The sequence below is a fragment of the Cheilinus undulatus genome, linkage group 22 (genome assembly GCF_018320785.1).
Source record: "Cheilinus undulatus linkage group 22, ASM1832078v1, whole genome shotgun sequence".
In the NCBI taxonomy this organism is placed as follows: domain Eukaryota; kingdom Metazoa; phylum Chordata; class Actinopteri; order Labriformes; family Labridae; genus Cheilinus; species Cheilinus undulatus.
This window is the reverse complement of record NC_054886.1, coordinates 15,143,623-15,159,499: the sequence shown is the minus strand read 5'-3', so window position 1 is coordinate 15,159,499 and position 15,877 is coordinate 15,143,623. Positions and strand designations below refer to the sequence as shown.

At 37.0% G+C, this 15,877-nt stretch overlaps 2 protein-coding genes across 3 annotated transcripts; one reads left to right on the top strand and one right to left on the bottom strand.

Annotated features, from left to right (window-relative positions):
* Positions 1 to 850: 850 nt before the first annotated feature.
* LOC121504609 lies at positions 851 to 5,723 on the bottom strand. Its single transcript, XM_041779539.1, has 5 exons — positions 5,591 to 5,723; positions 2,679 to 2,801; positions 2,372 to 2,493; positions 2,010 to 2,180; positions 851 to 1,521 (listed from the first exon to the last, which is right to left on the bottom strand). The coding sequence occupies exons 2-5, from the start codon at positions 2,770 to 2,772 to the stop codon at positions 1,057 to 1,059; spliced, it is 852 nt and encodes a 283-aa protein (XP_041635473.1). The 5' UTR covers positions 2,773 to 2,801; positions 5,591 to 5,723; the 3' UTR covers positions 851 to 1,056.
* Positions 5,714 to 14,526, top strand: LOC121504608 (ubiquitin carboxyl-terminal hydrolase 47-like). Of its 2 annotated transcripts, none has more exons than XM_041779537.1 (11): positions 5,714 to 5,845; positions 8,504 to 8,624; positions 8,704 to 8,800; positions 9,565 to 9,677; positions 9,770 to 9,840; positions 10,875 to 11,000; positions 11,081 to 11,176; positions 11,929 to 12,057; positions 12,133 to 12,261; positions 12,352 to 12,427; positions 13,617 to 14,526. In XM_041779537.1, exons 2-11 carry the CDS (start codon positions 8,567 to 8,569, stop codon positions 14,270 to 14,272), a joined length of 1,551 nt encoding a protein of 516 aa, XP_041635471.1. In that variant the 5' UTR covers positions 5,714 to 5,845; positions 8,504 to 8,566; the 3' UTR covers positions 14,273 to 14,526. The 2 variants fall into 2 exon arrangements, with proteins under 2 accessions (XP_041635471.1, XP_041635472.1); XM_041779538.1 differs by lacking the exon at positions 5,714 to 5,845 and adding an exon at positions 5,853 to 5,932.
* Positions 14,527 to 15,877: the final 1,351 nt, after the last annotated feature.

Below are 15,877 nucleotides of genomic sequence, written 5' to 3'. Positions count from 1 at the left end.
GTCAGGAGACGGATACAGTACAATTTCCAAGGCACTGAACATCCGTAGAGACTCTGTTGCCTGGATTCTGTGGAGATGCTTTTTGGCAGTTGGCCCTGGATGCCTTGTTAAGGTAGGGGATAAAATTAATACGGCAAATATCTGCACATAACTATATATATCTATATACATACACATACATATACACAAACATTACCATTTTTCTTATTTTCCTTATTTCCTTCATTGTTGTGATACAGAGGTAAGACACACATAGATTTGAATGTATGTTTCTAGATCCAGATATTTGACTTTTTGACACAGATATACAGACAGCCTTATTGCTATTATTTCATCATTATTGCTACTTTCATATTAGTACATTACCAATTTTTTACCATTATTGTTATTGTCATCAAAACAATATTATTATTATTATCATCAATTAATTATGGTTAGATAAATGTATGCTTATATTCCCATAATTATTTTAAAGTGCATAGTGATGTCTAGCTACCAGAGAGAGCAATCATTTAATTTATTAAACAACAACAAGCAAACAACAAGTTATGCTGTTTTAAAATATGCTATATAAATAGATATGACTTTGACTTTATTTATAACTTTAATTTGTTAACGCCTTTCCTGGACAGGTGTTGCAAATTTTCATTCTGTTATAAAGACAGAGTATCTGGGGCCTGTACATGGTTAAACATTACAACAGCAATGTTACTGTAAGTTTATGTTAAATAAATAAATATGTTTTTTTTTGCATTTAGATGTTATTTTTTCACATATTGTTATTATTTTACTGCCATTTAATTCTGTCAAACATTCACACATTTCTTTAGGTAAGACATCAACACACACACTGTGTTAATTGAGTTTTATTTATTGATGCAGGTTTTAGATTTAGTAATACTGAGCAGAGATTAAGAGGCAAGGTCTACAGCAATATTATTTAGGAAAAAAACAATAAGCTTGTAAGTATACATTGTTGGCAGTACAACAAAAAACAGGAATAAGAACATTTCAGAGTAAAAAAGCAAGCTTCAACAGAGTAAAGAACGCCTTTATTCATTCCTTCTTTCTTCTATGCCACACAGGTATGGAGGTTTGTCTGGGAGCCACCCCATCGCTGCAGGGGATGAAGTACGAGCTCGTCTTCAGACACTCAGGAGTGAGCTTCAGGCACACGAAGCAGAACTCAACCTGGCAGCGAGGACAGATGATGTTCTTACAGCCTGTTTTGTCGTGCTCTACTGTCTGCCCGCAGGTGGGACAAGCCCGGATGGAGGGACACGCGTCGACCCCCTGCACCTGAGGGAGTGGTGTGGTCCTGCAACTCTTGAGAAGCTCTAGGTCGTGGTTGGCACAGCTGTCGTTGTTGCAGCGGTCGGAGCGTGGAGCTGGTCCCTTCCACTTCTTCAGACACTGCCAGCAGAACTGGTAGGCTTTCTTCTTGTCCACCGTGCAGATCGTGCACCGCACGTTAAGGTTGGTCTGGTCCTTTCTCTCCACGTAGGTCTTGCATCTAGGACACTGGAATAAAAGATGTGACAGTTTAGTTGCTAAACAAATACCCTAATAAACATGCATTACATCCAAAAAAGCTGTTGCATTTCACTGCATTATAAAGGCTTGACTTAACAACCTGGTATGTGAACAATATTCTCAAACATCCTATTTTACTGCACTACTTTTTTTAACTACTTTTTACTGACCCAGGGTGAGCAAATGAAGGCTCAGGAGACCTTTACAGATGGTTTTTTTTTTAAGTTATTTAGCCAATTACAGCACTTTCAGGACTGAGAGAACTGACAAGAAACGTGACTTTTCCACAATATTCTAATATTTCAAGATAGTGTTTTTGAGCTATAAGCCTTATCATCAGGACTGATTCAAGAAAACCTTTGAAGTAGTTTGCTTTGTGTGTGATAAATCACCTACGGTGATTTAACTTTAAAAAAATGAAATAATCTACTTTAACGTCAATGTATGAAACAAACAATAAACACTTGATTTCTTACTGGCTTGATATCACAGTATTCTGCAGCAGCCAGACGGGCGATTTCTGCCTCAAAATACTCCATCTCCTCCACGGACAAATCAGCCAGTCTGCGAACCTCCTGGTATGACCACTGTTCATTGCACAGTTCGACACCATCAACCAATGCAGGGCATCTGAATTTGTATATACCCTTCAAATGACAAAGAAGAATGAATACAGAATCTAATAATAGAAATACTACAACTACTACTACTATTAATAATAATCATAATCATAAAAACAACAATAATAATAATAATAACAACAGGTAAATACAAAAATGTATCACAAGCAAGATTATTGTTTTATCACACTTAATTTGTCACTGTCTTGAGAGTTTACCTGTTTCAGCTGGCTTAAACACCACTGTGTAAGTGAAACAGGAGTGACAGCATGACCACAGGACATCTCTGCTCTCAGACCATCATCATCATCTTCATCTTCATCATCATCACTGTCATTAACTGAGACCACACACAATACAGTTATTATTCATTTATTTGTAGTGACCTATCATTGTGTCAGATACAGATGAGGAAGACAAATGTTATTGGAGAAATAGAAAATGAAATGAATTATACTGTTTATAATTATTCTGTTTTAAAACATTATTCTTTAAGAGCTGAAGGAAACAGGATATGTATCTTACAACTTGGATTCAGGTCATCCTCCCCGTAGACGAATGTCAAGGTAGCATCCAGTGGGTCGTATCTCTTCATCGACTCCTCTCCTGGGATACTCATGTTTAATCTCAGTGAAAGAACTTGTTACGCTATAAGAAATAAGATTTAGATTAACACTCCATGTTCTCTGAAATATTCTGTCTCCCCAAAACACCCTGCAGGCCTGTGGCAGATTAGTATGGAGAAAAGATCATCCCTAATCCATCAATTAAATGACAAACTACAAACAATCAAATCAAAGCTTTCAAATAGGATCTGGATCCCATCATTCCTATACAAGATCCATCTCTTTGAGCTGCCTTGTTCATGAATGACACATCATTATATGAAAGGAGAGGGAATAAGACAAGAAGTCTGCAGGCTGTGGCCCATCTGAGATTTTGTGGTCTTTAACGGAAGTAAACAGGTGATGGAAAAAACTTTCTAGCAGTGAGCTGCATCTTCAGCCCTGACTGTTTTTGTTTACTTTTGATGAACATTTATGCTAAATTTCATTTTAAGTATGCAGAGATATCTATTTGTTTAATGCACAGATATTCATTTCTAAGTCCCTTTGACTGAAATGAAAATCTCAAAAGGTGTAAATCTAAGAGCAGTCTGGCTGCAGACCGTTCACTTTTGGTGGCCATTCTCAAAGACCTTCATCTGAATCACAGTTGACCTCAGAGAGGAAGTGCCATAAATTTGCCACGAGGATGTACTATATCCAGTTTGTATAATTTTAAAATTTCAACTTCAAAGTATGGCAGGTACATTCATGAAATAACCACATTGCCATCATAACAGATTAAACAACATTTCAGAGATAAAATAAAGAAAAAGTTCAGAGGTCTCACCCTGGGATTAAATTGTGTAAAGGCCTGTTTTGGAAGTAGTTACACAAATGGTGGCTTGCTTAAGATTCTTTAGCTTAAACTAACAATGGAAAAATGACCATTACTACATACAGTCATGGACGAAAGTATTGGCACTCCTGGAATTTTTCAGAAACCTTGAGATTGTTCATATTTTTCCACAGTTTTGCTTCCTAAGTCCTCAGACAGTCCTCAGCTCTTCTTTCTCTTCTCCATGCTTGGTGTGACACACACAGGTACACAACACAAAGGTTGAGTCAACTTTTATACATTCTAACTAGCTTCAGGTGTGATTTTTATATTGCCAGCACCTGTTACTGACACAGGTGAGTTTAAATGAGCATCACATGCTTGAAATAAAATGATTTACCCACAGTTTGTCCATGTTCATTTTGCCCAGCCCATTTTTTTGAGTTTTGTGTAAAATTATGTCAATTTTGTCTTTTTTCTTCAGATTTTTTGCGTTGTTCCAATGCACATAAAGGCAATAAACACATGTATACCAAAAACATTTGTAATTGCAACAATTTCTGGGAGAAATGGTGTATTTTCTGGAAAAATTCCAGGGGTGCCAATACCTTCGTCCATGACTGTAAGACAATGTAGCTAAGTTAGCTTTAGCAACATGAGCTTTGGCAAATGTAGCTAAACCAACATAGCTACAAAGATAGTGCATCTACGTGTTATCTCCCTGGCTGCTCTGTGAGCTTAGCTTCAGTGACATCAGCCATGCAGCTACAGTAGCTATGTAGCACTTTTATTTTAAGCTAAGGTGGCTTTAGCAATGTGAGCTTTAACAGCGTGAACTCTAACAAACATTACTATAGCTAATTTAACTATGCAGATAATGTAACTACATTAGCTACATTAGCTATGTAGCTCCATTATCTATAGCTAAGTAAGCTTTAGCAAACATAGCTAAAGCTAATGTAACTATGTAGATAATGTGTATTTGTATCTTACATGATTACTTTGTGAGCTTAGCTTTAACTTCATTAGCTACATAGCTTTGTTATATACGTAACTTTGTCATCTATGTCTTGTTGTCTTCTGTTTGGGTTTGTTGCTTTGTTTTTCTGCTTGCTTCTGCACTTGTCAAAGCACTTTGAAAACCCATGTTTTTAAAAGTGCTATACCAATAAAGTTATTATTATTACTATTATTATTATTAATCTATATAAGTTAGCTTTAGCAGGTTGAGCTTTAACAAACCTGGCTCAAACTAATTTAGCTACATAGATATGTAGCTTCTTTGTGAGCTTAGCTTTAGCTCTGTTATCTATGTAGCTTATGCAGCGAACAGGACGTCATAAGCTACGCTTGCTGTTTGAATGTTTTCATGGAAGGTGAGCCTTTTTCCTGTAAGCAGACTAACTCTGCTTTATGTTTTGCAATCAGGTTTAGCAGGTCAGGCTTGTAACTTTTGGTATATTAGCCGTTACCGTAAGGTAACGATTTTATTTCGAAAGTCTTGTATTTCCGTTCTGATATATACAGCGCTCCTGTACAGCCTTCCAAACTGTCGTGAAAGAATCCTGGGGTGTAGGAGAGAAAATGCTCAGTCATCAGTAGGAACTAAAAATATGGTCACGCCATGCCTCGGGTTTTACAAAGTTCCATAACTCAATAATTCTAACTAACTGTTGGAAACCTCTGACAAACAGTACGTCTCAAGTTTTATTCACATGACTCAGCCAATCCCGGGCTGATCAGGTGTTTTCCGGCTGCTTAAGGGTCACATTGACCTACTTACATTTGCAACTTAATTTTCTTCTAAAGCTCAACATATTTCCATTATAACACAAGTGACTTTTTGACTAAAATCACATATGTCAGCAGTTTAAAGTAAGTCTTAAAACTGAAACTGCTTCAGCATAAATCTTTCCTGACATTCTTTTTTTAATGACCAAGCAGAAATAAAACCAGTAAAGCCTATTAAAATGTCAAATTAAACTTTCTTCAGCCTTCGACACGCATGTACATATCAACAGTCAAGAACTTGAAAAGGGAAAGTTAAATCTTACCTTTGAAAATTGTCACTTTCCCTTTAAGACGTTTTTTGTTTTTTTTTTGTTTTTTTGCTAAACCGGAAGAAACACCACTACACCATACCAAAACTACTCAACTCTTGGGGAAATATTTAAAATGTAGTCCCACTGGTCTTCATTTGAAGGCTGATCTAAGGTTCTGTGTTCAACACTCCTGCTTTCTTGATATCTTCTTTCTCCTCCTCCCACTCTCTTCCATCGAAAGTGAAAGAATTTGATTACACGTGAGCGGTAAGTACCGACGGGTTCACCCTCCCATTGTACCACAATCCTGTAAATTAACGGCATTAGTAGTGTCAGCGGGTACATCACTTTGTGGTAAGTTTACTGTTGTTTCATGCCAGGTAACTTTCGTCGTTTGTAAAATCTCTTTTTAATACTTCCTGTTGTGGACAATAGGAAACCCAAAGGTTTCCATGACACCAAAACACAACTTCACGGTTAGGTGTTATCCAGATTTTCTAATACTTGACTCTTGATAAAACTTCAGCTTGGACATATCTTGAAAATTATAACGTGGTCTTATATTTTCTTTTCTTTTTCTATGAGCCTCATAAAAAACAGCATTGTAAATATTGCGTTATCGATCATTCAGTGAATTTAAGGGGGATTTACGGAAGTAATGTAGTCCAGCATAGCCTACCTAAGTACGCAAAAAAACTGAGGTACCACTTGCAAAGTAGTCTGTTTCATCTTTTCATTCTAATAAGCCTTACTCAATCAAATTTAACCCTAAAATGTCGTGACCTACTTTTGAAACCTTCTCTCTAAAGGTGAATGCACTTACTGGATGATTACTTTTGTAAACATTGAGTTTAATGAGAAACAATCACTTTAGACTATATATAAGAGTTAATTGATAGTATATATAGTGTATATTCATTGATAAACTTAAGTGTCTGTCCTTTTCAAACTGATTTACAGGTTGAATTCTACATGCAGTTTTTAATTTTCAACTTCATATAGCTAGCATTTCAAGTTAATATTTAATGAACAGTTAAAATAATGCACTCTGATTAATGTTAAGAATTGCAATCTCCATGAATTCATTTTATAATCATGGGTGGCAGTAACATTAGCACAATTGCTGTCAAAATTCAAAGAATATAGACTCATGTATGCAGTTTCTAATAGGTAAGATACTCAAAAAGGTTTTAACAATTGGAGACTTTTCTGAAACAAGCATTTTTTTATTTTTCTCAGTCCGAGTTTGACGCATCACAGCACAAAGACAGCTTACTAAGGTACTCAATGATATTCATCTAAGCTGTGACGCTTCCCACATTACAGTGTTAGTTCTACTGGATCTTACAGCAGCATTTAAAACAGTAGACCATATATACCACTGAATGGACTGGAAAAGTGAGAAGCGTTGCTTTGGTTTGAATCATACCATCAAAGCAGAGAATATTTTATTTCTGAACCAGTTATCATTTCATGTGGGGTCCCCCACGGGTCCATTGTTGTGCCTCTCCTTTTTAATTTTTAATTTACTTGCTCCCCCTCAGCCCTGCACATAGATTTGTCTGGGCCCCTGACAAACCCAGGGAATGGGTCTTCCCCAGTTGTGATTTATTGATAGTATCAACGTATGTGTGTTTGATCAGTAGCATTGATGTTAGCATCATAGCTAACAGTCAGTTAATTTTGTAGCTGAAAAGTGTGTCAAACTATAATTTGGTTGTGATGTTTTAATTTAGCCACTTTCTAACCACTTTTCCCATCCATTTTGCCACTATCTTATGCTACCTATTATCAGTTTTACACAATTTTCACCAATTTTTTGCTTCATTACACAAATTTTTGCCCCATTTTAAACCCCTTTCATCACTTTTTTTCACCAGTTTTTCCACATTTTGCACACTTTTTCATTGTTAACCCTTGATTCTTTCAGAATACAATTTCACCGCCTTTCCCCCATTTCTGCTACTTTCTAGAGCTTGACCGATTTATTGGCGGGCTGATTAATCGAGCCGATTATAGCGTTTCACAGATTAATCAACATGTAGCCGATTTACTTTTTTTGCTGCTCGGGGATTTGTCTCTCTCTTTTTGCTCCTGCCGCTCTGTGCATCTCCATGCCTGGCCCCTACCCCTCAGATGCAGAGTGCAGCAGCAGCTCTCCTCCACTCAGTGTTGCCAACTTAGCGAGTTTGTCGCTATATTTAGCGGGTTTTCAGACCCCTCTAGCGACTCTTTTCAAAGAAGTGACTAGCGACAAATCTAGCGACTTTTTCTCTTGTTACTGGAGAGTTTTACAGACACTGACGTGAAAGCACGTATCGTTGTTGCTCACTGAGCAGCGCGGGCTGCCATCTTCGTCCCTAAGCACTCACATGCAGCCCAATCCCTGCTAGTGATGGGAAGTTCGGCTCTTTTCAGAGAACCAGCTGTTTTGGCTCGGCTCCCAAAGAAGAGCTGGCTCTTTTGACTCCCAAACGGCTCTTTATTTAGGATCTTTTGTAGCCCTATAATTTACCTTAACTTCGCAAAAAATAATGGTTAGTGTGTTGAACACCCTTTTGCATTCAGTGTTTTTATGTGAAGCCTTATAATTCCCTAAGTTTGTGCATTTATTCTGTTACAAAACCATTCTTAGGTTTAGCTTTTAAATTCCATTGGTTAGGGTTAGAATTAATGCCGAGCGGATGTAGATGCGCGTTTGCACATGCACAGTACAAATCAGGTTTCCGGGACGGATCGGTTAGTGACACCCACCTCTCAGTTTTCACGTAATGGTATATCCTCACATGTGATTGTCCGCATGGCTGCCATGCTGGCCAATCAAAACAAAGTTCTGACCAGAGCTGGGGCTGAGCACTGTGAGAGCTAAGCAGCAAAAAGAAAAAAAAAAACTGGGAGCCGGCTGTATCTCTTGTATCTCAACAGGCAGAATCAACAAATCCCCTAAAATCTTCAGTGATCCAAAGATGTCAACATTGGAAGATCAGGATGAATCATGACTTAGTGGAAAAGTTCGGAAAGAAACTGCACAATTTAAAAATCTCAGGTAAATTACATAAAATTCATCTACATTTTAATCAATCTAAAATGATAATTACATATTTTCTGTCACTGTTTGGGTTTAGATTACCATGGTTTAAAGAGTCCGGGTCTTACCTGCTACCTGAACAGCGTCCTCCAGGTGCTTTTCATGACTGAGGACTTCCGTGAAGCTGTGAAAGGGTGCGTCTTCTCAGCTGTCTATTGTCCTTATCCTTTTTATCTTGAAGTTACTGAATAGTCCCATGTTTAAGGAAGTGTGCTTGTCAGGTGTTTTGATGGGAGTCATAAAAGTTGGAGGCAAGGCAAAATGGCTAGCCTAGTTTTTCACCAATGCTGCTAGAGTAACAAAATAAAGTTATACTGATTTAAACACTAATGGAGCTTAGCTGGTCAGCTTAAGAGGTTTCTACTCAAGAATTTACGCTAAGCAAGGCTAACTAGCTGACAGTTCATGCCAGGTATTTAGCTTAGCTTGATGATTATTCAGGGAAAGTTCTTTTCCTTTAAAGCTCTTGTGAGGAGCTTTTGGTTCTTTATTGATTTTGACTATCCCTGTGGACAAAGTGGTACCTCTTGTTTTTTTATTAATCTTGTTCCCATTTGTAAGTAATGTTTTTTTTTACATAAAATGTACGCTTCATTTTAATGGACATATGCACCCCTCATTTGGACCTTTTGCTGTAGAAAATTGTAAAATGAGGAGTTGCAAATTCCTGCATCTGACACCTACCACTGCTGGTTTCAGATATAAAAATGTCTATAATAAAATAATCAGTGTTTATGTTGATGGCCTTGCTTTCTTTTGTAGGTAATTTAGAGGCACCTCAACTAGTTTCAGGCTTTTATTTATAACCAACTAAAATTCCTCACAGGGACTTTAAAACAGACATTTTCCATTAACTCTGATGTGTAATAAAATACACTCATTTCTTACTGTGTCACAGGTGCAGTGATGATTCGACAACGATTGAAGCACATCTGGCAAAACTCTTTTCTGATTTAGAGAAAAAAAAGGCCAAAACCTCTGGTATAACTGAAAAACTGGGCATCACAAATGGTAAGCTTGAATCGCATTGCTGACTCACAGAAACAACAACTTTATTACATTATTTCTCAATAAAAAAAGCAAAATTTTGTCTACTCAAACAGTATGGGAGCAACGGGATGCTGCTGAGTACTTTGAGAAGATCCTGTGTTTGACCAGTCCAGAGTCATCCAAGGTAGAAACCAGGGGTGTCAAACTCAATCACAGCAGGGGCCAGATTCTGGTTTCAGGTCTAACTTGAGGGCCTAACAGGGTCACCTTTTTAAGAATGATAAAATCCTGAGTTTAAAAGGTCAAAATATGAATTAAAATTTGTAATCATGAAATTAAAAGTCAAATTATGATTCAAAATTTTAAATTGTGAGTCTAAAAGGTCAAACTATGGGATTATGAAGTCAAAGTTGGGAGTTGAAAGTATGAGATGAAATACAAAATAATTGGTTATAAAGGTCAAAACATAACTTAATAATTTGAATTATGAATCTTAAACCTCAAAATATTATATGAGAAGTCAAAATCATGAGTTGAAATGCTCAAAGTATTAAATAAAAAGTCAAAATCCTAAGTTTCAGTCCTAATTGTGAGATGCAAAGTTGAAAATGTGAAATTAAAAACCCAAATTAATTTCTTTTCCCACATTCCTTAATTGCTATCTAATTATTTTTACTCCTTACTTTTCAGATTTTGTGACTGTCTGAGAATGTCTTAAATCATCAAGGATAAGTTCACATTTTTATACTGGAGGAAATCTGCAGACCTCATACTGATGGGCCACTTATAACAGAAATATGAGATCATATTGCGAGCTGGATTTTACTGTTCCACAGGCCAGATATTGCCCCCGGGTCTTGAGTTTGACACACCTGATCTAGACTATATGGAAGTTACACTTCTTTAATTAGATAATGGGGGAAAATAAACTTTTTCATGATATTCAAATTATTTGAGATGCTTATATATTTGAACAAAGGTGATAGTTGTGGATAATTATTATTTTTTTTACTGATGAAACCGTCTCAATTTGGTACAGATTCTTGTCAGTATCAGGTTTTCAGATAGTTAAATTATCATTTTGTAACTGGATTGTATAAAAAGATTGCTGAAATCAGAGTAAGATATGATGACAGCTTTTTCTTATGAAATGTTTCTGTAACTCTTCTTTAACTACCAGTATATGCTGGACTTATTGAACATCTAATCTTCATTCAGATATTCAAGGGAGAGCTGAATCATTGGACCAGATGCCTCCAGTGCAAACAGAGAAATGACAGCGGGAGCTTGTTTTGGATTCTGCCTCTTGCAGTGGAAGACTCTGGCCGTCAGATCTACAGTGTGGTACTGCTTTAATTTTACAAGGATTTAAGTTCTTGATAAATTTTTAAAAATACAAAAGTGTTCATACAGTTTGTTTCCAGGAGAAAGGTTTGGAGGCATTCTTCAGGGGAGAGAGAGTCAGCAGGGACAACAAGGTTTACTGCAACCACTGCAACAAAAAGCACAATGCAAAATTTGTGAGTATTTATATTTTCTTAAAATTCCTGCCAGAACTTTGACGTCATTTCTCTGTTCTATTTTTAAATGATGGTCTAGATCTGAGTCTGCTAAAATGTGACTATATGATTTTGTAGCATCTGTTATTAGATTGTCACAGTATCCGATTTTTAAGATAATCCTGCTTATAAAGACATATTGACTTTATGCAAGTTAAAATACAGTCTCTGATATATATGTTGTGTGAAGAGACACTAAATTCATACATGCAATCACAAAGATTCCCATTGGAATGAATGGACTTTCAGCTGACTGGCCTCCATAACCATATGTATGTGGAAATGAGGAGTATTTCTGTTGATATTGTTAAAACATTCACGAGGACCATTTCTATTTTAATCAGCTGCAGTAATGATGACATCTTTGAATACAGTCAGCTGAATGTCACCAGTTAACACAGTCACTACATAAACCGTTGAGCTGATCTGATGTTACTAGTATGTGTGATCTGATTTTAGCCTTAAATCCCAAACATCAGATAGTTGCATACAGGCTGAGCACTCTGATTTGCCCTCTAGTGGTGTTCTCCAGTAACAGCAAGCATATCTTCCCTCCAAGGCTTGATAATTATGGCTGCTAATGTGTAGCGTTATTAGATTTAACTTACTATTGAATGCTTTTGTCTTCAAAATTTAAAAGTTTTTTTTTTTCCTTGCCTGGTAATGTCTAAAGTCTTTTAAATGAAGTCCTATGTTTTTATAATGTGGTTTAGGGATGTGAGATAACCCAGCATCCAGAGATTTTGACCCTCCTGCTGAAGAGGTTCAGCTTCGACAACAAACACCGGTGTTATGTCAAGCTTCACTGCGTAGTAGAAGTCCCAGAAACATTACACATGAAGGTACATTGTTATTAATTTATATTGAAAAAAGCATTTTATAAATGTGGTGACTTGATGTAATGACTCTCTCTGCAGAACTGCACATATGATCTCTACGCTTTAGTGCACCACTATGGAGATCTAACAGGGGGCCATTACACCTCACATATCAAATCCTTTGAGACTCAGGGGTGGTATCACTTCAATGATGATGTTGTTAAAGGGGTAAGGAAGCTCATTTGAAATTCAGAATAATTTCACAAATCCTCTTGTCAGTGTAATAAAAAACTGTGATATTATTTCCAAATATTTCAGGTCAGACAATCACTGTTTGGAGAGAGTGGCAAGTGTTTGAAGTCTGCCACAGCTTATCTCCTCATGTACAGGAAGGGTAAGTTTGTGAGGCATTACAATGTGGATTTTAATCTTAAGATCTGTCTAATTTATTGAATATTGGGTTGTTGAATCAAAGCCACTCAAAGTTTTGTTCAAATAGAGTAAAATAAAGTACTGGAGAGCCCCTGCTCCTCCCTTCAAGAATGTTCAAATGGTATACTCCACCCTTAGTGCTGTAGCAGAGCCTAAAGGAGAGAAGACAGGTGACTGTGATGAGTAATGCTGCCTAAACACTTTAAATCGGATGCTCAATGGAAAAAAAGCTATAAAAGTAAGAATAAGGAGGCAAAATGAGAGCAAACAACTCCTAAAATAGTTTTTTATCAAAGAGAGACGAGTACACACAGTAGCACATTCAATGGCTTTAAAGCTTTCAGGAGGAGACAAAAGCAGGAACAAAGAATGAGGAAGATGGAGGAGAACAAAGCAGGGACAGAGAGCAAGATCAGGAAAATAGAGGAGAAAGTAGGGATAGAGTGAAAAAAGAGGCTAATAAACACATAAACTAAAGTGAAGAAAATAACATTTAAATTTCATTCAACCTTAGCAAAAATAGGGCTCATTAAAATAGGGAGTTTTTAGTAAAAACATACATAAAAATGCATCGATATGGGTTATACAGCGCAGCATTTTCTGTTTGGCTGGCTGGCTGTGGAGAGCCCTGTGCAACTTTTTTTTCAGGGGCCCAGAATCCCTAGCTACACCCCTGGCTGTGAACATTGCATCAAATACCATTGATGCTGGGGGAAGACCTTCCTCTTAAAAGGAACCCTGCATGATCAGACCAGTTCATCTTGTTGGATGGATATTTGTATCTCTCATATACACACTGAGGTGCTGGTTATCGAAAAAGTTGGATTATTGGCTCTGTGTTGAAAATAAGTGCTGCCAGTGCGAAAAGCTGTGGACACAGGCTTTTAAGTTGCACAAATCATGTGCTGTTTACACATGCATAAAACCCCTGAAAATTGTCTAAAATTTTTGGGCATCACTGTACTTGTGAACACAAACAGCCGTATTTTTCATCTCCATATTGTCCAGAATTTATTTCCACCAGCTCTCTTGTAAAATTTTCATTTTGAGGGTGAGTTGTTTTGTCACAGCTGGCATCGTTAGAGCATCAACACAAAGACTGTTAAACACATTTTTTGATTCTAATATCATTTTTTTTCCCATTTTAAAAGTGAGCAAAGATCCTGAAGAATCAGATGGCGAGGGAGCTTGCAGCATAAATGTTGATGTTGGAGCAGAAAGAAGACATGACAAAGCAGAGAGGGAAGAGCCTTTGATTCCTCATCATCAGCTGGAGGATGAATGCAGCATAGAGGAAAACTGGAAGCACTTAAATGGGGGTTTGTGGAACCAAAACCAACATGATGTGGTTTTGAAAACACAAAGAAACTTTTCCAACACTCCGGAAAATCATCTTAACCAGAAATTGGTACGTTTGTGCCGACTAGAAGGGACGATTCAAGAAGATGGGGGGCAAAAACGACATGAGCCAAACAGACAGGAGCTTGAGAGCAACACAGCTGATCACCTCCAGTGTTTTAACACTAGAGGGAGCTCAAAGCCACATTTAGAAACCTGTCCTCTGAACTCTATATTAGAAAAATGGGAAACTAAAAGATTACAGGAGAACAAGACTGACTGGGAAACACAGGAATCCGCTGTTCCAAAACCTGAAATGACAACAAGAGGGACTGACAGAGGCCTTACCAGAAAAACAGTCAAATCTACTGTTGACAACAGCATCAGAGCGGCTGTCAGAGAGACAGCAGTGGAAAAAAGCTTAAGAAATGCAACAAAAAGTAAAGTCAAAGTAGAGCCATGGAGGTGATGACCCATGAAGGATATTATCTGAATCTACTTCATACAGCTTCTTACAACAAAAAGCTGTGCTTAGTTGGATGGCCTGAAAAGCACCAAGCTCCTCCATTCACTTTTTTTAATTCTTTAAAAGTATAACTGAAATCCATTTCTTTTTCTTTTTATGTCTTTTATATGACAAGATACAAAACACATTGTTTTAGCACTGTTGTCCGTCCATGATGTGCTGTTATCACCTGTGAAGTAAAATTGGGATAATCATTTTTTTCTGATTTTTTTTTTTGTTGTTCTGAAAATGAAACATTAAAGCTTAATTTGATAAGGACATCCAGGTGTCTACATACAACTTAAGTAAGTTAGTGTATTGTCAAAAGGGTTGATCTTTTGTATTTGGTAGTTTATCTGCACCAGCCTTTATTAAATGAATTGAAACGTGCCACTTTGGCTCTGCTGTGTGGTGTACCTTCACCTCCAGCTCTGATTTAACTGACCACTGTCTCAGTGTAAATCACACCAAACAAACTCCATTTTTTACCACCTGCAGCACTTAAATAATGAACACATAAATGCATTTGTAGCTGCAACCCAGTCTGGCATTATTCAGAAATACAATTTTACTTTTGTTACATTAAACACACAGTGTGTGAATTCAGCCACCAGGGGGCTGTCAATGAACAGAAACAAAAGATGATGTAAGGAGAAAAACAGCTACACTGTTCACTTCTTTGGCATCTATTCAACAAAAATGACACTTCATACATACAGTGTATTTGCTAAACAGTAAACCAATGTTTTCTTTTCCCTGGTGAATTTCATATGAAGGAGAACACTTAAAAAAGCCTTCCAGGCTTATTCTCTGTGCTACTCTCAAAGCATTCTGGGATCACTTGTAGTGCAAACTAGGTAGGTCACTATTGACAGCTTTTCTCACTTATGCAAAATTAATTATGAAATCAAAACAATGGAATACAGACATAAAGCTAGCCTTTACTGCTGTTGTATATTTATTTATTTTTGTCTTATATTTTGTTTTCCTCTGCATGCTGCAGGAAATTAGTTGAAATTTACAAAAATGTATGAAGTCAGAGCTTTTGTATTGGAGTTTATGAAATTGTCCCAGAAGGCAGATACTCATGAAGTGTCCCATTGTACTTATTCTCCCCCTATATGAGTGAAGGCTGGTGTATACAGGTACATCTCAAAAAATTAGAATATCATGAAAAAGTTCAATATTTTTTGTCACTCATTTCTGAAAGTGAAACCCATATATTATATAGACTCATTACACATAGAGTGAAATACTTCAAGGCTTTATTTCTTGAAATGTTGATGATTATGGCCTACAGATATTGAAAACACAAAATTCAGTGTCCCAGAAAATTAGAATATTGTGAAAAAGTTCAATATTGGAAAGTCATAGTGTCACACCCTAATCATCTAATTAACTCAAAACACCTGCAAAGGTTTCCTGAGCCTTTAAATGGTCTCTCAGTCTGGGTCAGTAGGCTACACAATCATGGGGAAGACTGTTGACCTGACAGATGTCCAGAAGACAGTCATTGACACCCTCCTCAAGGAGGGTAAGACACAAAAGGTCATTGCTAAAGAAACTGGT